The 24,800-nt window shown below is 44.2% G+C and overlaps 2 protein-coding genes across 2 annotated transcripts in view; one reads left to right on the top strand and one right to left on the bottom strand.

Moving 5' to 3' along the window:
- Nucleotides 1-335: 335 nt before the first annotated feature.
- LOC139565763 (platelet glycoprotein 4-like) lies at nt 336-8,899 on the bottom strand. Its single transcript, XM_071386301.1, has 12 exons — nt 8,663-8,899; nt 8,173-8,333; nt 7,700-7,847; nt 5,365-5,511; nt 5,063-5,154; nt 4,211-4,260; nt 3,919-3,988; nt 3,187-3,371; nt 2,760-2,878; nt 2,404-2,477; nt 2,251-2,305; nt 336-1,625 (listed from the first exon to the last, which is right to left on the bottom strand). The coding sequence occupies exons 1-12, from the start codon at nt 8,783-8,785 to the stop codon at nt 1,455-1,457; spliced, it is 1,395 nt and encodes a 464-aa protein (XP_071242402.1). The 5' UTR covers nt 8,786-8,899; the 3' UTR covers nt 336-1,454.
- Nucleotides 8,900-15,303: 6,404 nt separating this feature from the next.
- The window catches only part of LOC139565667 (guanine nucleotide-binding protein G(i) subunit alpha-1-like), a 28,523-nt gene continuing 19,026 nt past the window's right edge, over nt 15,304-24,800 (top strand). The window contains exon 1 of the mRNA XM_071386157.1: nt 15,304-15,817. Coding sequence (XP_071242258.1) covers nt 15,700-15,817 — 118 coding nt within the window. The 5' untranslated portion in view covers nt 15,304-15,699. The remainder of the gene's footprint in view (nt 15,818-24,800) is intronic.

Genomic DNA, 24,800 nt, shown 5'->3' with positions numbered 1-24,800 from the left:
TATGAGCCATCCTCCCCTCAGCAGCCTCCACTGATGAAATTGTATGATGACTGAAAACAATCACATTACTGTTCTATTGGCTAGATATTTGCCGTGTTCATGTGCTAGTCGGAACTCTGAAATTTCCATCTTGCTAACTGGTTGAACGCGGCACGTGTATAATAACTACAACCATTTAGCAAGTCGAAAATGTAAGTTTCCTAGTTCCGACTAGCACGTGAACACGGCAATTATGGGTAGGAAGAAGCTGCCCATGCAAATGGGGTGGATATGGGAAATGGGTAAGAATTCTGAGAAACAATGTAATGACTCCAAGTGATAGCTGAATAGATTTACAATGTGATTTATTAGGTACCCACAAGTTTAAATATTTTACAAATTGGCCTACTTTCCTTCAGAATATTTAAATGAAGATATCAGTAGCTGCTGTTATAACTAGCATTACATATTGGTTAGTTTCCGTTTGTAGATTCATATTCAGTATTTAATATTAATTTTCAAACACATCTTAGAAAATATGGCTTATAAAGAAAATGGCTTCCTTACAGAGTGCACTGGTGCAGAGAAGGCGAGAGAGCTGAGGAGCGCTAAGGCAAGTAAAGATGTCTCCTTCAATCTCACTTTCCACTGTTACTGTACTCTCTAGAGTAGACAGAAGTATCAAAGAGCCCCGGGAATTGGCAAATGGTCATTTAACACCCCCTAAAACTAAGAGAGGTTTCCTGCAGGGCAAAATCAGTGCTTTCTCACCAAACAAACCCGAGTGCCATGCAGAAACCACAGAATAATCATCCGTATGGGGGTGTTTTCACTCTCATTTTGATTTACGGGCCACATGAGGTGAAAGGGAAACTGAATAATTTGGCTTCAAATGTACAAAAGAGCGGTTTGTTCCAGCAATGAGAGAACCTAAGCTGGTTACTTCCCATGGGGATGAGGGCCAGTTTTGCTAGACTCATACCGTGTTATAACCCTACTTAAGACCCCTTGAGAAGCAGGGTATCATAAAAAAATACCTTCACTTCCTTCCCGTTCCTGCCTCCATTGATATTCATGGCTCAACTTCAGCGTGAGATGAGATTAAGTTGAATACATTTGAATCAGCTTGATTTATTTTTATTGGAGTCATGAATGTCCGCTACATTAAGGTCATAGCAATTTCAACCGCTGTATATTCTAGCTTTCAAGATCCCTGACCAAAATCTAGCAGGGACGTGTGTGCAAATCAAATTACAATAACATGAAAGAACAGTTTATAAGAATTTGTACAAAAAAAGTAAGTTCTAACTCACACAATGTCTACAATATATCCTCGCTATATAAAAGAGCAAGAATTTTCCCATTGTAAATAACACTGATATTAAGAACGTGCGTGATATTAAGGTGACAAGTTACAGCACACTGACATCCTTGTACCCCCGCTGTTCCTCTGTTGTACAGCAGCATTGTCCCTCTCACACAAGCTTGCTGTTGTTTCTGCTTACCAAACAATGTGCCACTATGCAGAGCACAAAGGCTGCTGACCCTAAGCCTATCAGCGTGAACTGCACCGTCTCCAGCATGTCAACACGAGATAACAGCTCCTTCTTAAACCTGTCCGCTGTCTCGTCATCCAGGGATGCCGTCTGTAGAAACAGACAGTCGTTGAGGTATAGCATGTACAGAAACGAGAGGTTATATACTCAGGAAATACTTTGGAAATATGCAATAACAAAGGCAAGTTAAAGCTTTAGAAGTAAGACCAGGCAGCAGTAAGACTTATATCTCCATCACTAGCTTTAAGCACCAGCTGTCAGAGCAGCTCACAGATCACTGCACCTGTACATAGCCCATCTGTAAACAGCCCATCTATCTACCTACCTCATCCCCATACTGTATTTATTTATTTATCTTGCTCCTTTGCACCCCAGTATATCTACTTGCACATTCATCTTCTGCACATCTACCATTCCAGTGTTTAATTGCTATATTGTAATTACTTCGCCACCATGGCCTATTTATTGCCTTAACTCCCTTATCTTACCTCACCTCATTTGCACTCACTGTATATAGACTTTTTGTTTTCTTTTGTTCTACTGTATTATTGACTATGTTTTGTTTATTCCATGTGTAACTCTGTGTTGTTGTATGTGTCGAATTGCTATGCTTTTTCTTGGCCAGGGCGCAGTTACAAATGAGAACTTGTTCTCAACTAGCCTACCTGGTTAAATAAAGGTGAATTTTTTTTTAAGTACAGCTCAAATGACTTACCTCGTTTAGCCAAACTATAGGGAGTATGGTGTAGTCCTTCACTTTCTTTAACACCCTGGAGAATATGTAATGAGAGAGAGATATCCTTGGATGAGTGGCTGTATATACAATAGTAAAGTACGGGAAAATAATAGACCAAGACATTAAACCTACGTGATGATCTTGGAGGGGCCGTACATCATGTTTACCTGTAGTCTCTTGGCGAACCTCAGACTGAACCCTGTTGTCTGACAGAAACAAACAAACACCAAATCAGACACATTTATTCCCACAACAGTTAGGCCTACTGTACTGTTCACGCCAGCAACAGACAATCATGATCTGTCAAAATCTAAATAGATGCGAGAGCAAAAGGATGTCGCTTATTGAGAGAACAGCACAAGAATACCATGCGTGCTAAGACTTTTTTGGGAGCGTTAGCATATTCACAGATGACTGCATAGTTGGGAAGTTCATTTGACATGTCCTAGAGGTCAGAGGTGAAAGGTGAATGGACACAGGGCTCTCACCGGTTCCACATCCAGGAACGTGACGTGATGCTCCTCACTAGGACCAAGGCCCTCCACATCTTCAATCAGATATGGACTACCATGCAGGAAGTGAGGCAGGGAGATGTAGACTGGTTGTCCTGGTTGAGAATATCAAAGATGGACACGTGGTACTGTACACAGTACATGCATATAGTATGTGTAGAACCCACAATTGTCCCTGACCAGGAAAAACTCTGGGACTTGCTTATAGTCCAACGGAACTGCAGTAATTGCTAGTTGCTATTAGTGCTCCTGTAAGTCTCTCTGGATAAGAGTGTCTGCTAACATGACTAAAATATGAATTTATTAGACTTCTGTGCCATTCATACAGTGCTAATAGATCATTAGATCATAATATGATTTTTATCTGCTGATGTCCAGCAGTGCAGGAGCCCGTGTCCCTCACCACGAGAGGAGCTGATGTCCAGGACTCCGGCCAATGTGCAGTTCTTAGTGACCACGGGGTCCGTGCAGAAGCACTGGTTGTCTGGGTTGACTGCAGGGGAGGCTAGGGTGAGCGGGGGCAGTTTGAACCGGTACACCTCGATCCCCTTCAGGTCCAGGCTCCTCTCATACTCAGCTGACACAGACCTGAAGACATTGAAGAACAGTGCTTTTAGGAGACAAGGCTCTTTGTTTTTGCCGTGCCCTGACCTCTTGTGGTCATGATTAGAAAGGCATCTTCAAAAGTGAGGATGGGAATAAAAGATCAGGGGCCCTAATGTATGTATAAAGCTTCTCAGAGTAGGAGTGCTGATTTGGGATCAGTTCAGCCTTTTAGATTAATGAATAAGATTGCATGGAGGGAGGATCCTAGATCAGCACTATTCTGAGATGCTCATTGCATATGGCTCCAGATCTGACTACAGTATCTGTGAATATTAGGCCAAAGGACATAGTGAAAAGTCCCTTCCAGACTTTAAGGGGTATGATAAACAAGTAGTACATTTCTATTGGCTGTATGATGGCAGTGAACAGGATTAAAGCTGATAGAAGTTGCTTTACAAATTAGGGCCATTGCAAAACCTAAATCAGTTATCATCTCCACTTGTCTTTGTTTACCATAACACCACAGTCTACATGAGATCTGAACATTACTATCCACCCCAATAGGTAAATGAAGAACAGATCACTCCACCTGCTGATGTCAGGGGAGAAGAAGTACAGAGGCTTCTTCTTGTCCAGGAAGGGAGAGAATGACGAGCCATCTGATGAAAATACAAGTTAGTCAGAACAATGGTAAAGAACATCGAATTTAATATATTAACCACGGGAGTATAAGATGACTTAGTAATGATTCTCCAGTGTTCTTAATTAATTTCTTACGCATTTGAAATGTTTCGGTTGTGTGATGATAGAGTAAAATGTAATTCAACAAGACAGTGATGCAATGCAAGTTGTCTGCTGCCTGGGTATTTGAGTGACTGTACCTGTGCCGTTGATCATGTCGCAGTATGTGTTGTTCCAGAAAGACACCTTCCTATTAGAGAGAAATGGGCTCATCATTAAAACCATCAGTTACTGGGTAATAGGACCCAGACAAAAACTACTTACAATCAGGGGCGGACTGCGACAATAAATTGGCCCTGGCATTTCAAACACACCAGCCTATTTTTTTCCCCTTGAGGCCCCCACACGGGCCTATTTCTTTTCTTTGAGGCCCCCATTATTAGCCAGATAATTATTTGGGGCAACAAAAAAAACTCGTTAGACAAGCCCACTGGGCTACAAATGGACCAGCCCATCTGGCATTTGCCCAAAATACCAGATAGCCAGTCCGTGCCTGCCTACAATCACCAAAGACATGTGGTTTTACGTGGTTTGCCAGGAGAATTCTACAGATGATGCTGCAAATCCATGATGTCATTAGACTGAATTGACAATATGGACCCTACGGTAATGGTAACAGACTCAGATGTAACAGATTCAGATCACTTTAAAATGTATGCCAAACAAAAATCATTGATTTCAAAGTTTAATACATAAGGACTACTTTGAACAATTTACACAGAAAATGTCACAAAAACACATTTACTAGAACTGTGCAGATGCACATTTTTCGAACAGAATTACAGTAGATTTATTTTTTATTTTGTTTATTGATATTACAGTAGGTGAAGTGGATTTACATCCGGTAACGGAATAACGGTAAGAGAATTACATCATGGGTCCCTGTTATGATGTGGGGGGAAGGTTAGTGTGTACTCATTGCACTATTTGGATTCAACCCTCACAACAACTCTCCATCAACTTTAGTGTGTTGAGGCTCAAGATAGACTCACTTTTCCCCCTGCCAGCTGTCAATGATAGACACTTTAGAGATGTCATCCTTGCCTGTGAAGACACTGTATGGCCCATCATAGGTGCCGTTGTACTGAGGAAAGAGCACATCACACCATAGTACAGTTAGGTAGCTACACAACATTACATTTCATTAAGTTATTCTTACATTTTCAGTGAATGTCTACATAAATAATCTAAATTGGTAATTTTTTTATTAAATAATGTATATATAAAACGAAATAAAGGATTTGTATTATTCTATATAGGGAAGGTGTATGAAAATGAAATGCTGTGAGCTTACAGGAAAAAAGAGTCCCAGTGTCCCTTTCAGAATGGGGTCTTTGTAACCCCAGAGTATTTCCCTCACTGTCCGTCGCTGGAAGAGTGAGACATTGTTTAACTTTATTGCAGCTTCCAGTGCCCATGGGGGAAACAACTTGTACCCACCCTGAAAGGAAGGAGAAGAAAAATGAAGTTGCATTTCCATTATTCAAAACGAGTACATTACACAATGTCAGCACACATGCATATTACTGCTTCCCTGGCTCATAAAGATAGAAGATTACAACAGCAACGTTCTATGACTGACATGGTGACATGCGAGAGAGGGCTGTGTCCTACAAACGGTTGTATTTATTGCCTCTAACCTTATAGATCCTTGAACATATAGGATACAAAAGTCCCAATCTGTTATCTACAGTGCCTCCAGGAAAGGAGTCCGACCGCTTGACTTTTTCCACATTTTGTTAGGTTACAGCCTTATTCTAAAATGTATTAAATAAAGAAAATCCTCAGCAATCTACACACGATACCCCATAATGACAAAGCAAAAACAGGTTTGATTTTGCAAATGTATTGCATATAAAAAACTGAAATACATTATTTACATAAATATTCAGACCCTTTGCTGAGACTCGAAACTGAGCTCAGGTGCATCCTGTTTCCATTGATCATCCTTTTTTTTTCTTCGATGGTCACTCTGACAGAGCTCTAAAGTTCCTCTGTGGAGATAGGAGAACTTTGTAGGAAAACAGCCATCTCTGCCACACTCCCGCAATCAAGGCCAGCATCCCGGAGTGGCCTCCTCACTGTTGACGTTGAGACTGGTGTTTTGCGGGTACTATTTAATGAAGCTGCCAGTTGAGGACTTGTGAGGCGTCTGTTCCTCAAACTAGACACTCTAATGTACTTGTCCTCTTGCTCAGTTGTGCACTGGGGCCTCCCACTCCTCTTTCTATTCTGGTTAGAGCCAGTTTGCGCTGTTCTGTGTAGGGAGCAGTACACAGCGTTGTACGAGATCTTCAGTTTCTTGGCAATTTCTTGCATGGCATAGCCTTCATTTCTCAGAACAAGAATAGACTGACGAGTTTCAGAAGAAAGGTCTTTGTTTCTGGCCATTTGGAGCCTGTAATAGAACCCACAAATGTTGATACTCCAGATACTCAACTAGTCTAAAGAAGGCCAGTTGTATTGCTTCTTTAATCAGGGCAATAGTTTTCTGCTGTGCTAACATAATTGCAAAAGGTTTTCTAATGATCAATTAGCCTTTGAAAATGATAAACTTGGGCCTCCCGGGTGGCGCAGTGGTCTAAGGCACTGCATTGCAGTGCTAGCTGTGCCACCAGAGATTCTGGGTTCGAGCCCAGGCTCTGTCGCAGCCGGCCAGGAGGCCCATGACCGGGAGGCCCATGGGGCGGTGCACAATTGGCCTAGCGTCGTCTGGGTTAGGGAGGGTTTAGCCGACAGGGATATCCTTGTCTCATCGCACACTAGCGACTCCTGTGGCGGGCTGGGCGCAGTGCACGCTGACCAGGTCGCCAGGTGTGGTGTTTCCTCTGACACATTGGTGTGGCTGGCTTCCAGGTTGGATGTGCATTGTGTCAAGAAGCAGTGCGGCTTGGTTGGGTCGTGTTTCGGAGGACGCATGGCTCTTGACCTTCGCCTCTCCCGAGTCCGTACGGGAGTTGCAGCGATGAGACAAGACTGTACCTACTACCAATTGGATACCATTAAAAAGGGGTAAAAAAAAAAAGATAAACTTGGATTATCTAACACAATGTACCATTGGATCAGGAGTGATGGTTACTGATAGGGGCCTCTGTAGAAATTCCTTAAAAAAATCTGCTGTTTCCAGCTACAATATTACAACATTAACAATGTCTACACTGTATTTCTGATCAATTTGATGTTATTTCAATTTCTAAAAGCCTGCTTTTGCTTTGTCATTATGGGGTATTGTGTGTAGACTGATGAGGGGGGGAAACGATTTAATCCATATTAGAATAAGGCTGTAAAGTAACAAAATGTGGAAAAAGTCAAGGGGTCTGAATACTTTCCGAAGGCACTGTACATGTGCACTTCAACCAAACATTCACAATAACACTGGAGTGTTGTGAGACCACCACAGCCAGACTCACAACTAAATAAGTTGTGGTTTGTAAAAACAGTGAAAGCTAGGGCCCCATAACTTAGGTTGTGCTCGTACATTCCAGACACTTGGTTCCCTTCAACCCCAGCTCTCCTTAATGTCCCTTTTCTCTACTCCAGACAAAGTAATCCCGACAGAGGTGGAATACACAACATCCACTCAGACAAGTAGAGAGCCATCACAAGGTAATGAGGTGTCACCCACTTACAGCCACAGCCAGGTTGAGGGAGGTGACACTGTCCTCCTCAGACCCCACAGACATGGAGGGCTCAAATATGGCCCCCGCAGGGAGCAGGAAGGAGATGGTGTGGCTCTCTGGGTTGGCCGTGATGTTCTCTTTGGGCAGGTACCGCGTCCTGATGGGTAGAGAGAGACACACGGACGAGTGGCACCCACCCTTTCATCTCCTGCTTTCTCACCCAGTGACTTTTAGTCTCTCGTACATTATATCATATTAGATTGGATCAAATATAGGTGTTTTCTCTTCATCTATAGTAATTGTAGATATTAAAGAGCAATTTATAATCCAAAGTCATCCAATTATATTTAGAATAGAAAGTGATGATCACCATAGGTTTTCTCCCTCTATACAGCATTGAAATCACCTAACAGAGATGATGCACATCGTATATACATCATGTTGTGGATCTTTTAGAGACATTTGAGTGAGTAGGGACCTACTTGTATGTGTAGGGCCCTTTCTCCACCAATTTTGGCTTTGACCCATTCTCCACCACGTCCAGTGGGTTCTGCACGTCAAAGAGCCAGAACTGTCTGTACACAGGTGCGTCTGCAGACACCCAGTTGTCCCAGGCTGTGGTCCCAGGCTCGATGACCGATTCCTGCATTCACCAGACAGACATCAACTTTGCTTCAACACAGTGCCCTGGTTTTAAGTAAAGCAGCAATCTTTTCACTCATTTATTTAAGTTATGACCAAAGTGGCTGTCAACTTTTTAGATGCATTTGGAAAATATGACCTGGGACCTAGTAATGCAAGAGAGTTAACAAATGAAGATGTTTCTTTCACTTACTATTTAGAATCTACTGTCAAGTCCCTTTCTTGCTAGCAGAAAACCACTTTTTCCTAAATGGACCTTTCTCTTGCCCACCTCTCATGCACTTTGATTAACCTCCACAATGATTACAGCTCTAGCCAGCTGACACTCACCTTTGTAACAGTCTCACGGATGATATTGTTCCCCACGGGGATAAGGATAATACCTAATATGGCCACTGCAATTCCAGCCCCAATTCCAGCCTTTAGCCCACACAGCTTGTTACAGCAACCCATGGTGGTGTGTGTTTCTGTCTGTGGGTGTATGTAGGTCCCAGCAGCAGCCGTGCCAGTGGAGAGACCGAGAGACTGAGACTGAAGGACAAGTACAGACAGATGTAGCTGGTCCTAAACCAGGCCACCTACTGATAAGAGGTATATAATAATGTGATTGCTGGGGGTTGAAGGTTTGGTGATGATGACTCATGACCTACAGATATCACTACACTATATGACAGCTGATTAGAGCTCTGCTTAACTGAGGAGGAGTCAAGAAGGAAGGATATGCTCTGAGAGGCACTGTGATTTCTGTACATTTAAATAGAGAGCAGGTCTCTGTATATCATGTTGTGTTAACTGGATATTCTATTCTAATATTATTTCCTGATGGGATGTGGGTTGCTTTATGCTCTCCCCCTGCTTAGAGGAAGAGATGAGATTGTCACTGTTGGAGGTGTGTCGGAGGAGACAAATTGGGTACTTTTCAGATAATATATCCACAACTGTATGTTTTCAATGGAATTTGCAGACCTTTATTAATCCCATGCTGATAACGAAGAAGGAGAAGCGTAATCTTGATTATATGATTATGGCAAACCATGTTTATGACAGCCATAAATTTGAGTGATATTGGAGTTATCTTCTCCCTCGGTCTGGTCAAATGTCAGGTCATTCAGTATGTGGGAGATTCTGTGTCACAAATATGCCCCCTGGTGTTACAAATACAGACCTACATCTTTTGTTGAACAGGTGTATTTATTATTGCAATACCGTACTGACATGCGTTATTCAGGTGTTGTTATCTTAGAGTTAATAGGTTCCTCCTCTTCCCTCCAGGTGACCCTCAGTCCCACATCCATATCTCTACTTTACTAACCACCCTGACCCAGAGGAAGCTGGTGGGAGGACATATAGGAGGATGGGCTCATTGTAATGGCTGGATTGGAATTAATGGAAAGGATTCAAAAGTATGGTTTCCATATGTTTGATACTGTTCCATATATTCCATTCCAGCCATTACAATTAGTCCATCCTCCTATGACACCTCCCACCAGCCTCCTCTGCCCTCCTGACCTGCCACACCCTGTTCTTCCCCTTTACGGGCACCAGGTAGCCTAGTGGTTAAGTGAGTTGGGCCAGTAACCAAAAAGTTTCTGGTTTGAATCCCTGAGCTGACTAAATTCAAAACCTGTTGATGTGTAACACTAATTGCTCCTGTAAGTCACTCTGTATAAGAGCGTCTGCTAACTTACACATTTTTATTTAAATGTATTTAATTCACAGGAGGGCATCAAACTCCACCTGAAGAATCACTACAACAGGTGCACAAACCTGGGCCAAACATAAATAAAGCTTATGTGTGATTCCTTGTTCAATATGCCAAAGCAGCATGTGCATTCTACATAATAAACTGCTATCTGAAAGAGGCTGATCAAGCAAATGTTAATTGTCAACATCAACAAATACTGTCAGTAAAATATTGGTTGAAGTGACTGTCTTTCACACATTGAGATGCTTCAGAATGACACCATCACCACAACAGCCTACCACAGCTATGTGCTATTATGTGTTATTACACTACAGTCCACCTGTTGGATCCTTCATCTACAGAGCTTGGCTTCCTCCTCTCTCCATTCCATTTCCACAATAAAAGTTCTAAACCTATTTTAATGTTTGGTCCTTGCTTTGCAAACAGGCACATAAGCATGCCTCTCTTCATGTGAAACCTATTGGAATAGTTACAATATATTAGAAATTACATTAGAAGATATATTCAATTAAATCTAGTGAATATAGTTATATTTCATGGCATTGCAAGACTGGGGTCATGACTAACATTACCATTTCAGACTACTGCCATGATTATTAACAGGCGCAAGATTCTCAGATCAGTCTCGTTTGCTTTTCATTTCACATAGGTTGGAAGAGCTGTCAAAGGTTAAAAAAAAATGTGCTGTGAGCTGTACCTCTGTGGCGCATAGTGTCTGTCAATGAGCTGGTTGTTTAGGAATTGAATGAGTGTGCATTAACCCATTGAGACATGACATGATATCTAACCATGCAAATGATCAGAGGATTGAAGATAATAATTGCAGGATTTGAACCCGTGCCTCACATGTAGTAGATGCCTGCGTTAGCCCTTGTCCTGTTCTTTTTGATTCTCTAATACCCCTGTTTGTCTTCACCTTTGCTAATAGCCCCTCCTTTCCTCCCCACTATCCGCAGGGGAGCCAGTGCCCCCATCTACCCCTCCCCTATGGGGTATCCCTACCAGTGCACCATCCTGGGCAACCCCAGCCCACTTACCAGATCCTGGATCCAGCAACACCTCCTTCCACTTCACCATGAAGGAGAGACAGACTGAGTGGGGCTCAGGTGTGTAAAACCCAGCATATACCTCATGAGCCACTCTTGAGATCTGATAAGTGCTCCTCCGTGATATTTAACCAGACAAGTCTCGAAAACTTAAATACAAACATCTTGGGAAAAGCTAGCATTCAAACCCGTGTTGGAGTTGGCTTGATCTCCAGCACTAACCTGTTGAGCTATCGAAGAACTCAGGGGTTCAGAGCTTCAAATGAGTATTCATCACTATGTTCTCTTCACTTGTATTCTCCATCAGATGGCCAGCAGCATGATCCTGTGCAGTTTAACTGAGAGGCCACTGAAGGCTCCAGTGTATTAGTAAGTGAAAAAGATCCTGTTCATGGCCAAGTAATTTTTTTTAAATTGATATCACTGTAACATCTGCTTCCAACTCACACCCTCAAACACCTAGATCCCCTGAACGCAGCTCACTTTCCAGCCCACTTTCCAACTCACACCCTCAAACACCTAGATCCCCTGAACGCAGCTCACTTTCCAGCCCACTTTCCAGCTCACACCCTCAAACACCTAGATCCCCTGAAAGCAGCTCACTTTCCAGCCCACTTTCCAACTCACACCCTCAAACACCTAGATCCCCTGAACGCAGCTCACTTTCCAGCCCACTTTTCAACTCACACCCTCAAACACCTAGATCCCCTGAATGCAGCTCACTTTCCAGCCCACTTTCCACTCACACCCTCAAACACGTAGATCCCCTGAACGCAGCTCACTTTCCAGCCCACTTTCCAGCTCACACCCTCAAACACGTAGATCCCCTGAACGCAGCTCACTTTCCAGCCCACTTTCCAACTCACACCCTCAAACACGTAGATCCCCTGAACGCAGCTCACTTTCCAGATCCCAATCACCTGAATTCTAATCACCTGTTCACTCACCTGTATGTCATTATCACACACTATTTAGTTCAGTTCTTTGCAACCCATCACTGTGAGGTATTGTTTGTTTTGTGACACGTCTTTCAGAGTGCTGTTTCCCTTAAGCATATTCTGTTGGTTAGCGTACTGCTTGGGGTCGAGTGTTGGTTTGTGAAGATGGTCCCCAACTGTAGAAAGTAGGTTAGAATGTTCATTCACAGCATCACAACTCAGGCGAAGGACAGTATAGCTAATTAGACTGCTGCCCAGGTTAGAGGTTACAGGAGCAGCCTAGAGAGTCACTGTCCAGCAGGTCTCAGCTCCTGTTTCACCATCCTCTCAATGTCCTTGCCCACGTCTGGGTCCTCAATGGTAGGAGTGATCTGTGGAGACAGAGGCTTCCACAACAGCCTTTTTTATACACTGCTCAAAAAAATAAAGGGAACACTTAAACAACACAATGTAACTCCAAGTCAATCACACTTCTGTGAAATCAAACTGTCCACTTAGGAAGCAACACTGATTGACAATACATTTCACATGCTGTTGTGCAAATGGAATAGACAACAGGTGGAAATTATAGGCAATTAGCAAGACACCCCCAATAAAGGAGTGGTTCTGCAGGTGGTGACCACAGACCACTTCTCAGTTCCTATGCTTCCTGGCTGATGTTTTGGTCACTTTTGAATGCTGGCGGTGCTTTCACTCTAGTGGTAGCATGAGACGGAGTCTACAACCCACACAAGTGGCTCAGGTAGTGCAGCTCATCCAGGATGGCACATCAATGCGAGCTGTGGCAAGAAGGTTTGCTGTGTCTGTCAGCGTAGTGTCCAGAGCATGGAGGCGCTACCAGGAGACAGGCCAGTACATCAGGAGACGTGGAGGAGGCCGTAGGAGGGCAACAACCCAGCAGCAGGACCGCTACCTCCGCCTTTGTGCAAGGAGGAGCAGGAGGTGCACTGCCAGAGCCCTGCAAAATGACCTCCAGCAGGCCACAAATGTGCATGTGTCTGCTCAAACGGTCAGAAACAGACTCCATGAGGGTGGTATGAGGGCCCGACGTCCACAGGTGGGGGTTGTGCTTACAGCCCAACACCGTGCAGGACGTTTGGCATTTGCCAGAGAACACCAAGATTGGCAAATTCGCCACTGGCGCCCTGTGCTCTTCACAGATGAAAGCAGGTTCACACTGAGCACATGTGACAGACGTGACAGAGTCTGGAGACACCGTGGAGAACGTTCTGCTGCCTGCAACATCCTCCAGCATGACCGGTTTGGCAGTGGGTCAGTCATGGTGTGGGGTGGCATTTCTATGGGGGGCCGCACAGCCCTTCATGTGCTCGCCAGAGGTAGCCTGACTGCCATTAGGTACCGAGATGAGATCCTCAGACCCCTTGTGAGACCATATGCTGGTGCGGTTGGCCCTGGGTTCCTCCTAATGCAAGACAATGCTAGACCTCATGTGGCTGGAGTGTGTCAGCAGTTCCTGCAAGAGGAAAGCATTGATGCTATGGACTGGCCCGCCCGTTCGCCAGACCTGAATCCAATTGAGCACATCTGGGACATCATGTCTCGCTCCATCCACCAACGCCACGTTGCACCACAGACTGTCCAGGAGTTGGCGGATGCTTTAGTCCAGGTCTGGGAGGAGATCCCTCAGGAGACCATCCGCCACCTCATCAGGAGCATGCCCAGGCGTTGTAGGGAGGTCATACAGGCACGTGGAGGCCACACACACTACTGAGCCTCATTTTGACTTGTTTTAAGGACATTACATCAAAGTTGGATCAGCCTGTAGTGTGGTTTTCCACTTTAATTTTGAGTGTGACTCCAAATCCAGACCTCCATGGGTTGATAAATTTGATTTCCATTGATAATTTTTGTGTGATTTTGTTGTCAGCACATTCAACTATGTAAAGAAAAAAGTATTTAATAAGAATATTTCATTCATTCAGATCTAGGATGTGTTATTTTAGTGTTCCCTTTATTTTTTTGAGCAGTGTATATTAAATCAGCTTAAATTGAATTACATTTTATATTTGATATGATCCTCAAACTTTTATCCAATTTGTTTGTATGAATTCAATTTATCCAACAACTGGCTCACCAGAAAACTGAATTGGCAGCTGTACAGGAATCTTACTGAATAATTCCACCCGGATTCCCGTTGACGAGGTTGGCACCTTCCTGAATCAGCACCTTCCTGAAAGCAGCCTCTGGTCCGATGGTCTCTCTGGCCAGGCTCACCATCTCCTTCACCACATCTTCCTGGCTTTTCTGTAAGACAGACAGACAGACCACAGGTGGGGAACCACCTCCAACTGGGCACGGACATTCGAGAACGAAGAAAGTATCACCAAGAACAGATTAGTTGAAAAATGGGTGCTGTGGCTTTCCATTAGCCAAGCTGTAACGCTGTATGGAGCTGTCTCATACCACGTTACAATTCTGTATCTACCTCTTCTACTCTCCTCAGCACCTGGCCTGTATCTGTGGTCACAAAGGGAAATCTGTTTATAGGAAACCATTAGAATAGCAGGGGTCACCACCATTATTTTGCATGTACTCCTAAACATCCCCATTTGAAAGTAAAATGTTATGTAAAAGATATGCTGGAAATGTTCCCTGCATGCCTGGCTGGAAAGAAATGGAATGGTATCAAACGTGTATTACATTCACTCCATTCCCACCATTGTTATGAGTCATCCTCCCCTCAGCAGTCTCCTGTGATGCAGACTATTCATATGGTATCTCTATCAGAAGGTGGAGAAGGGGTCTGTCCATGGAGATCAGTCTTTTCTCTATAAAACCACCAGGTGGCAGAAATGCAACTACAACTCAGGTGTTGCGTACCCTTTTGATATTGTTTTATTCTGGGAACTAAAAACGTTTTAATTAATTATATTTCTACTGTAACTTGTATATTAACTTTTGGAGTAGGCTACTAGAATCACAGAATAAAGCCGTGGAATAAGAAATCACGTATCCTATAACAACCCTCATGGCTTGATGATGAAAATATATTATAACACCCTAGTAGCCTAATAATCTCCCGGAACCGTATGCTATAACTCTTGAGGTCTCTCATGGGGGTGATTAGCGTGTTTTCCTTGGTTTAGCTATATCTGTGTCAGAAGTGGGATGGCCCCAGTGTACCCTATAATATTTTCTACACAGACAAGAAAGCAGTAAAGTACAGTACATTGTTTTCTCATGTGATATCAAATGTCACTTGCCGTATTAGGCATTTCCAAAGACCACAATATATTGACTCAACGGTCAATCTGGTATTTTGACAGAAAAAAACTGAAACAGGAAGTATTCGTGTAGCCAGCTGATGGTAATTGTAGTTGAATGAGCAGAGCTCACTGTGGCAGTGAAAGACGGACGCGCTGAGACAGAGAGAGCAATTCGCCGTGGAACTGTTTTCATTTAAAACTATTTATGCCACGACAAGAGAAATAGCTTACACTGACAGAAAGCATAGGAATATAGTGGACTGGAGAAGCACACTCCTGGTCCTTTAAAAAAAATCTTTAATAAAAGTGTCAATCCAAGCGACCCGATAGCTTTCACACAAGGGCGTGTGTGGGTCTCGGGGAGCACTGGCTCGCTTTTTATCCTTTGCATGTTGTTACTGTATATATTTGATATTTTTGCATCACTTGGGTCCGGAGGATTTGCTTGAGGATGGGGTGTACGCTGAGCACGGACGATAAGGCGGCGGTGGAGCGCAGTAAAATGATCGACAGGAATTTGCGGGACGACGGGGAGAAAGCCGCAAGAGAGGTCAAGCTACTGCTCCTCGGTAAGGGAAGTGGTTGTCCTTGCTTCGTCCCGCAACGTGATACATTGGGGGACGAAACAATGGTTATCCGTGAACTTCACTAACTGTAATATTATCTGCGATTGCGACATTGTAACTAAATGTCAAACGCACTATTTACAGTGATATAGAATTGGTCTGCATACATATAATGGCAACAATTTGTATTGAGAATTCTTGCACGATTTCATACAATTCCGCATAGCACACAAGCTGTCGTCATCAAATTTAAAACATTGTCAACTTTTGCATAGACTACCTTGAAATCACAAAGCACATTGGCTACAGTGGATTGCCTAATTAACAAAAGTTTAAGAATAATTTCCGATTTAGCCTATAGGCAGAACAATGGTCGTTGTCCACGCTGGCTCATCAGTTCCAGCCTTCGGTGTGTAACCACCCATGCAGGCAGTTGCAACAAAGTAGCCCCCTTTGTTACGCTTGTCCAGCAACACAAATGGTTTCTCTGGGCCATATTCATTGGCTTAATCCTCCCATTATTTGACACCTTGTCGCCTGTCTGCAGCATTGTGTTTGAATGCTATGTCCAGCTGAGTGCATATGATGTTTCCAATTTGGTAATTGGCCCAGAAACTGTTGGAATAAAGAATTGCAATAACTATACTACTATGTTCAAAACATTTGTTTGAGACCTCATCACCTTTTTTGCTACTTCAGGCATAGATGTAGACTGTTTATGATTCCGCCATTGCTTAGATAAACATAGGTCTAAATTAAACTTGAGGCTCTTTCTTACCGCTACCCTCATTGGTTGGTGCAATAGTGGATGGACTTATCCCTGAGCTTAGCCTACTGCACAATATGTTTTACCTAAAATCAATTAAAACCGTGGACATTCCATTGACAAACAAACGAGCCCATTCCCTGGACAGAAACGAGTGATTGTTTTTGAAATACTGCTCTACCATCCATTCCATTGGGGAAGAGATCTCTAGAGTTGACACGCATGTCATGTAATATTTTCATGTTGAATATGGGTCACAAGGACTGGATGTGTCTTCTCTATAAATAAGGCTATTCTTCACTGATGCCATGAGCAAGAACGGCTGTCCTGAAATGCCTGTATAACTGTAGGCCTGTCAGTAGATGGCTATGAAAGCTTTTGGTGAGGACATTGTCCCTGTTCTGTGTTTCTGCTATTTTCTTCTGGTTTTACATGTTGATATTTACCATTTCTAAACTGGGTGGTTAGACCACTGAATGCTGATTGGCTGACCACGGGTATGACAAAACATTTTATTTTTACCGTTCTAATTATGTTGGAAATCAGTTTATAATAGCAATAAGGCACTTCGGAGGTTTGTATGGTCATATGGTATAAACCTCTTCCTTGTTGTTGAGAGCCTAGGCTACATTCATCTGTCTTGCTATGAATGATGAAACTGATTCGAAGCAAGTCGGGTCAAGTACTATGGCTGCAGGCTGCGACTGAGGTCTCCAACTATTCCTCTGAGTGAAATTATAAAGTTTGTAAAGTCAATACCAGACCTGTGACGTCCAATATTTTGAACTCTTTTGAAAATGGTCTCTCCCAATATCATATACAGAACAAAAATATAAACGCAACATGTAAAGTGAAATTTTCCATGCGCACAAAAAGCTTTTCTCTAAAATGTTGTGCACAAATTTGCTTACATCCCTGTTAGTGAGCATTTCTCCTTTGCCGAGATAATCCATCCATCTGACAGGTGTGGCATATTAATAAACTGTATTAAACATTATCACTACACAGGTACACCTTGTGCAGGGGACAATAAAAGGACACTCTAAAATGTACAGTTTTGTCACACAACACAATGTCACAGATGTCTCAACTTGAGAGAGTGTGCAATTGGCATGCTTGACTGCAGGAATGTCCACCAGAGCTGTTGCCAGAGAATTGAGTATTAATTTCTCTACCATAAGCTGACTCCAACATAGTTTTAGATAATTTGGCAGTACATCCAACCGGCCTCACAACTGCAGGCCATGTGTAACCATTGCAGCCCAGGCCCTCCACATCTGGCTTCTTCACCTGCGGGGTAGTCTGAGACCAGCCACCTGGACAGCTGATGAAACTGTGGGTTTGTACAACACAAAAGATTCTGCCCAAACTGTCAGAAACCGTCTCAGGGAAGCTCCTCTGCATGCCCATCATCCTCACCACTTGACCTGACTGCAGTTTGGCGTCGTAACTGACTTCAGTGGCCAAATGCTCACCTTTTATGGCCACTGGCACGCTGGAGAAGTGTGCTCTTCATGGATGAATCCCAGTTTCAACTGTTCCGGGCAGATTGCAGACAGCGTGTATAGCATTGTGTGGGTGAGCGGTTTGCTGATGGCAATGCTGTGAACAGAGGGCCCCATGGTGGGGTTATGGTATGGGCAGGCATAAGCTTACGAACAACGAACACAATTACCTTTTATCTATGACAATTTGAATGCACAGAGAAACTGTGACGAGATCCTGAGGCCCATTGTCGTGTCATTCATCTGCCACCATCACCTCATGTTTCAGCATGATAATACACAGACCCATGTCGTAAGGATCTGTACACAATTCCTGGAAGCTGAAATGTCCCAGTTTTACCATGGACTGCATACTCACCAGACATATCACCCATTGAGCATGTTTGGTATGCACTGGATCGACGTGTACGGACGACCGTGTGTTCCAGTTCCGACAATATCCAGCAACTTCACACCGCTATTGAAGAGGAGTGGGACAACATTCCACAGGTCACAATCAACAGCCTGATCAACTCTATGCGTAGGAGATGTGTCGCACTGTATAAGGCCAATGGTGGTCACATCAGATACTGACAGGTTTTTTGATCCACGCCCATATCTTTATTTTAAATATATCTGTGACCAACAGATACATATCTGTATTCCCAGTCATGTGAAATCCATAGATTAGGGCCTAATGAATTTATTTCAATGGACTGATTTCCTCTTATTAATTGTAACTCAGTGAAATCTTAGAAATTGTTGCATTTCTATTTTTGTTCAATGTATTAATAAGAAAAAGAAATGGTCTCCCAATATCATACATACCTATACAAATAGGTGCTATGTTACGTGCTGTTGTTTTGTTGATGATCACGCTCTCCGAGGCCGACGTGAGTAAGGTCTTTAATCAGGTAAACGAACGCAAGGCCGTGGCTCCGGAGAGTATTCCAGGGCTCGTTTTCAGGGAATGTGCAGATCAGCTGGCAGGCATCATTTTCAACTTCTTCTTGTTCAAGTCTTTTATCCCCACATTTTAAGATGACTTCCATCATTCTGTAATCATGAAGTGCGTTGAAAGGCTGGTTATGGCACACATCAACTCCATCATTCCAGACACCCTAGACCCACTCCAATTTGCATACCACTCAAACAGATCTGGAGATGACGCAATCTCAATTGCACTCCATACTGCCCTCACCCACCTAGATAAGAGGAATGCCAATGTAAGAATGCTGTTCATTGACTACAGCTCAGCGTTCAACACCATCGTCCCCTCAAAGCTCATCACCAAGCTTAAGAACCTGAGACTAAACACCTCCCTCTGTAACTGGATCCTGGACTTCCTGACTTCCTGACCCCAGGCTACCACACTCACCCTCAACACGTGGGCCCCACAGGGGTCTGTGTTTAGTCCCCTCCTGTAGTCTCTGTTCACCCACGACTGCGTGGCCACGCATGACTCCAACACCAAGTTTGCAGATGACATGACTGTGGTAGGCCTGATTACCGGTGATGAGGAGACAGCCTACAGGTAGGAGGTCAATGACCTGGCAGTGTGGTGCAAGGAGACAACAACCTCTCCCTCAACGTCAGGAAGTTGAAAAGGTTTGGCATAGCCCCTCAAATCCTCAAAGTTCTACAGCTGCACCATTGAGCGCATCTTGACTGGCTGTGTCACTGCTTGGGTATGGCAATAGCACCGCCCTCGATCGCATGGCGCTACAGAGGGTGTTGCAGACAGCCCAGTACATCACAGGGACCGAGCTCTCTGCCATCCAGAATCTCGATAGCAGGCGGTGTGAATGGAAGGCCCGGAAAACCAGCCACAGACTGTTCTCTCTGCTTCCGCGCGGTACCGGTGCATCAAGTCTGACACCAACTATTAATCCTAATAGTAATGTGGTGGTGGTAGTAGTGGTGGTCGTCGGACTTTGTCGGTTGGCAACCAACTTTAAGGTGTATTACCACCACTGACTGGAGTGTGGACTGCAGTTCCTCTTTCAATCACCCACGTAGCTATATGCTCCTAAACATCAATAAGGAGAGGTGGGACTTGCAGCACGTCAAAAATCGAACCAAGTTCTATTTTAGCATCTGGCTATGCAGATGTTTGTTGACGCGCGTGAGAAGTTTAGATGAAATGATTGACTATGTATGTGTCAATTTATTTTGCCACGCAAGGTCAGCTTGTTAGAGTTTGCAAGAAGGGCATTTCACTGTACTTGTGCGCGTGACATTGAAACTTGTTTGCGCGTTGGCACCCTGACATGCTTCCTGTGTCAGCCGTTCAGGTTGGTAACCAGGTAACACACCCAGCCTCGTCAGATGACCGTGAGATATGCTAATAGAGGCGCAACAGGAAAGAATGTTCTAGATCAGGTCTAAACCCTAACATTCATTATGAATTGCGAAGGTGTACTCATGGAGAGGAATAAGATGTTTGGTTGCGGTTTGTTTACCTATTAGTCTTTTCAGTTACTATACTTCTATCACAAAAGTCTCAATTCCTCTCACCTGCCTCCTAGCCGCCCCACTAAACATACTTTGTTTAATTACATCCTGGTCAAGAGGTCACAACCATATGTGACGCTGATGCTGCATACATCGGCACAGGCAGCACCTCAGAAATGGTGGTGAATATTGACTACTAAATCAATTCAAGGACACCAACCATCAAACATCCATGTTTTACATTGGTAGGCGTTGATGGGCTGACCCTGTCCATGTCTGTGCTGTGGACTTCATGGGGGGTGGCATACTGTAGGAAGCACGCACACATAAGACAATTGTTGCATTGTCCAGATGCATGTAAGCATTTCATTGGCCAGTGTATACCATGTGTATCCATACGACTAATAAAACACACACAGCATAATGAGCAGTCTGTCAGCGGAGTATACCGGCATCCTGCTGTCAGAGGAACAATCATTTGTATGAGGAGTGCTATGAATGTTTGGGTGTATGCTGTCAAGTCTGTACAAGCAATATCTTGTCTATATTAGGCCGACTAGACCCAACCACGTTGGTGTCAAGAGGATTCTGTAGGTGTTCTATGTAAAGCATTATGGGTAGTACTTTATTTTACAGTACTAATGCTTCCACTTGTATTTCCCGGATGTTTGATAGGGAATTGTGTGTCTTTCTTGAACTTCAAATAGTTCAACACATGGTAATAACCTGTTACCAAATTTGTAGCAATAACTCTCAAATAACCTAGGAATTGCTTATTTGTTTATCACTGTATCTGCTATTTTACCATGTCAGTCATCACATCTGGTGATTTTATGTAGGTCTACTGTAAACTGAATTGCTTATGATGAATTCAAAAGCTTCCACTTCTCCAGCACCGTCCCGTTAGATCTGCTACTGGTCTCTTCCAGTAAAGTATCGGCCTGCATGGAGTTTGAGGAAACATTCTATTATCCATTGATCTGGATGTGGGTAGATGAATCCAGCTGATTTAGCTACATGACTCCCTGATTGGTTAATTAATGCTACTGTAACTTGTGAGTGACTCACAGGCTCAACCGCTCCCGAAGGTAACAAGGAAAAGAGAGAGGGATGTTGCCAGCTCATGTCGCTAATTGTCTCTTGACAATAAGGTTGATGAAATCCGAGCACGGGTAACATTCCAGAGAGACATCAGGGATTGCAACGTGCTCTGCTTCACGGAAACATGGCTAACTCAAGAGACGCTAACGGAGTCGGTGCAGCCAGCTGGTTTCTTCACGCATCGCACCGACAGAAACAAACATCTTTCTGGTAAGAAGAGGGGCGGGGGGGTATGCCTTATGATTAACGAGACGTGGTGTGATCATCATAACAACACACAGGAACTCAAGTCATTCTGTTCACCTGATCTAGAACTCCTCACAATCAAATGTCGACCGCATTATCTACCAAGGGAATTCTCTTCGATCATAATCACAGCCGTATATATTCCCCCCCAAGCAGACACATCGATGGCCCTGAACGAACTTTATCTGACTCTTTGTAAACTGGAAACCACACACCCTGAGGCTGCATTCATCGTAGCTGGGGATTTTAACAAGGCTAATCTAAAAAAAAACTCCCTAAATTCTATCAGCATATCGATTGTGCTACCAGGGCTGGTAAAACCCTGGATCATTGTTATACTAACTTCCGCGACGCATATAAGGCCCTCCCCCGCCCTCCTTTCGGAAAAGCTGACCACGACTCCATTTTGTTGATTCCAGCCTACAAACAGAAACTAAAACAACAAGCTCCCGCGCTCAGGTCTGTTCAACGCTGGTCCGACCAATCTGATTCCACGCTTCAAGACTGCTTCGATCACGCGGATTGGAATATGTGCCGCATTGCGTCCAACAACAACATTGAAGAATATGCTGATTCGGTGAGCGAGTTCATTAGGAAGTGCATTGACGATGTCGTACCCACAGCAACGATTAAAACATTCCCAAACCAGAAACCGTGGATTGACGGCAGCATTCGCGTGAAACTGAAAGCGCGAACCACTGCTTTTAACCAGGGCAAGGTGACCGGAAACATGACCGAATACAAACAGTGTAGCTATTCTCTCCGCAAGGCTATCAAACAGGCTAAGTCCCAGTACAGAGACAAAATAGAGTCGCAATTCAACAGCTCAGACACAAGAGGTATGTGGCAGGGTCTACAGTCTATCACGGATTACAAAAAGAAAACCAGCCCCGTCGCGGACCAGGATGTCTTGCTCCCAGACAGGCTAAATAACTTTTTTGCCCGCTTTGAGGACAATACAGTGCCACTGACACGGCCCGCTACCAAAACCTGCGGGCTCTCCTTCACTGCAGCCGAGGTGAGTAAAACATTTAAACGTGTTAACCCTCGCAAGGCTGCAGGCCCAGACGGCATTCCCAGCCGCGTCCTCAGAGCATGCGCAGACCAGCTGGCTGGTGTGTTTACGGACATATTCAATCAATCCTTATCCCAGTCTGCTGTTCCCACATGCTTCAAGAGGGCCACCATTGTTCCTGTTCCCAAGAAAGTTAAGGTAACTGAGCTAAACGACTACCGCCCCGTAGCACTCACTTCCGTCATCATGAAGTGCTTTGAGAGACTAGTCAAGGACCATATCACCTCCACCCTACCGGACACCCTAGACCCACTCCAATTTGCTTACCGACCCAATAGGTCCACAGACGACGCAATCGCAACCACACTGCACACTGCCCTAACCCATCTGGACAAGAGGAATACCTATGTGAGAATGCTGTTCATCGACTACAGCTCAGCATTTAACACCATAGTACCCTCCAAACTCGTCATCAAGCTCGAGACCCTGGGTCTCGACCCCGCCCTGTGCAACTGGGTCCTGGACTTCCTGACGGGCCGCCCCCAGGTGGTGAGGGTAGGTAACAACATCTCCACCCCGCTGATCCTCAACACTGGGGCCCCACAAGGGTGCGTTCTGAGCCCTCTCCTGTACTCCCTGTTCACCCACGACTGCATGGCCATGCACGCCTCCAACTCAATCATCAAGTTTGCGGATGACACTACAGTGGTAGGCTTGATTACCAACAACGACGAGACGGCCTACAGGGAGGAGGTGAGGGCCCTCGGAGTGTGGTGTCAGGAAAATAACCTCACACTCAACGTCAACAAAACAAAGGAGATGATTGTGGACTTCAGGAAACAGCAGAGGGAGCACCCCCCTATCCACATCGACGGGTCAGTAGTGGAGAAGGTGGAAAGTTTTAAGTTCCTCGGTGTACACATCACGGACAAACTGAATTGGTCCACCCACACAGACAGCGTTGTGAAGAAGGCGCAGCAGCGCCTCTTCAACCTCAGGAGGCTGAAGAAATTCGGCTTGTCACCAAAAGCACTCACAAACTTCTACAGATGCACAATCGAGAGCATCCTGTCGGGCTGTATCACCGCCTGGTACGGCAACTGCTCCGCCCACAACCGTAAGGCTCTCCAGAGGGTAGTGAGGTCTGCAGAACGCATCACCGGGGGCAAACTACCTGCCCTCCAGGACACCTACACCACCCGATGTCACAGGAAGGCCATAAAGATCATCAAGGACAACAACCAGCCAAGCCACTGCCTGTTCACCCCGCTATCATCCAGAAGGCGAGGTCAGTACAGGTGCATCAAAGCAGGGACCGAGAGACTGAAAAACAGCTTCTATCTCAAGGCCATCAGACTGTTAAACAGCCACCACTAACATTTAGCGGCCGCTGCCAACATACTGACTCAACTCCAGCCACTTTAAAAATGGGAATTGATGGAAATTATGTAAAAATTTACCACTAGCCACTTTAAACAATGCCACTTAATATAATGTTTACATACCCTACATTACCCATCTCATATGTATATGTATATACTGCACTCTATATCATCTACTGCATCTTGCCATCTTTATATAATACATGTACCACTAGCCACTTTAAACTATGCCACTTTATGTTTACATACCCTACAGTACTCATCTCATATGTATATACCGTACTCTATACCATCTACTGCATCTTGCCTATGCCGTTCTGTACCATCACTCATTCATATATCTTTATGTACATATTCTTTATCCCTTTACACTTGCGTGTATAAGGTAGTAGTTGTGGAATTGTTAGGTTAGATTACTTGTTGTTATTACTGCATTGTCGGAACTAGAAGCACAAGCATTTCGCTACACTCGCATTAACATCTGCTAACCATGTGTATGTGACTAATAAAATTTGATTTGATTTGATTTAATGTGGTT

The sequence above is a fragment of the Salvelinus alpinus genome, chromosome 37, assembly GCF_045679555.1.
Source record: "Salvelinus alpinus chromosome 37, SLU_Salpinus.1, whole genome shotgun sequence".
Classification (NCBI taxonomy): Eukaryota; Metazoa; Chordata; class Actinopteri; order Salmoniformes; family Salmonidae; genus Salvelinus; species Salvelinus alpinus.
The sequence above is the reverse complement of the archived record's forward strand: the minus strand, read 5'-3'. Positions and strand labels throughout refer to the sequence as shown.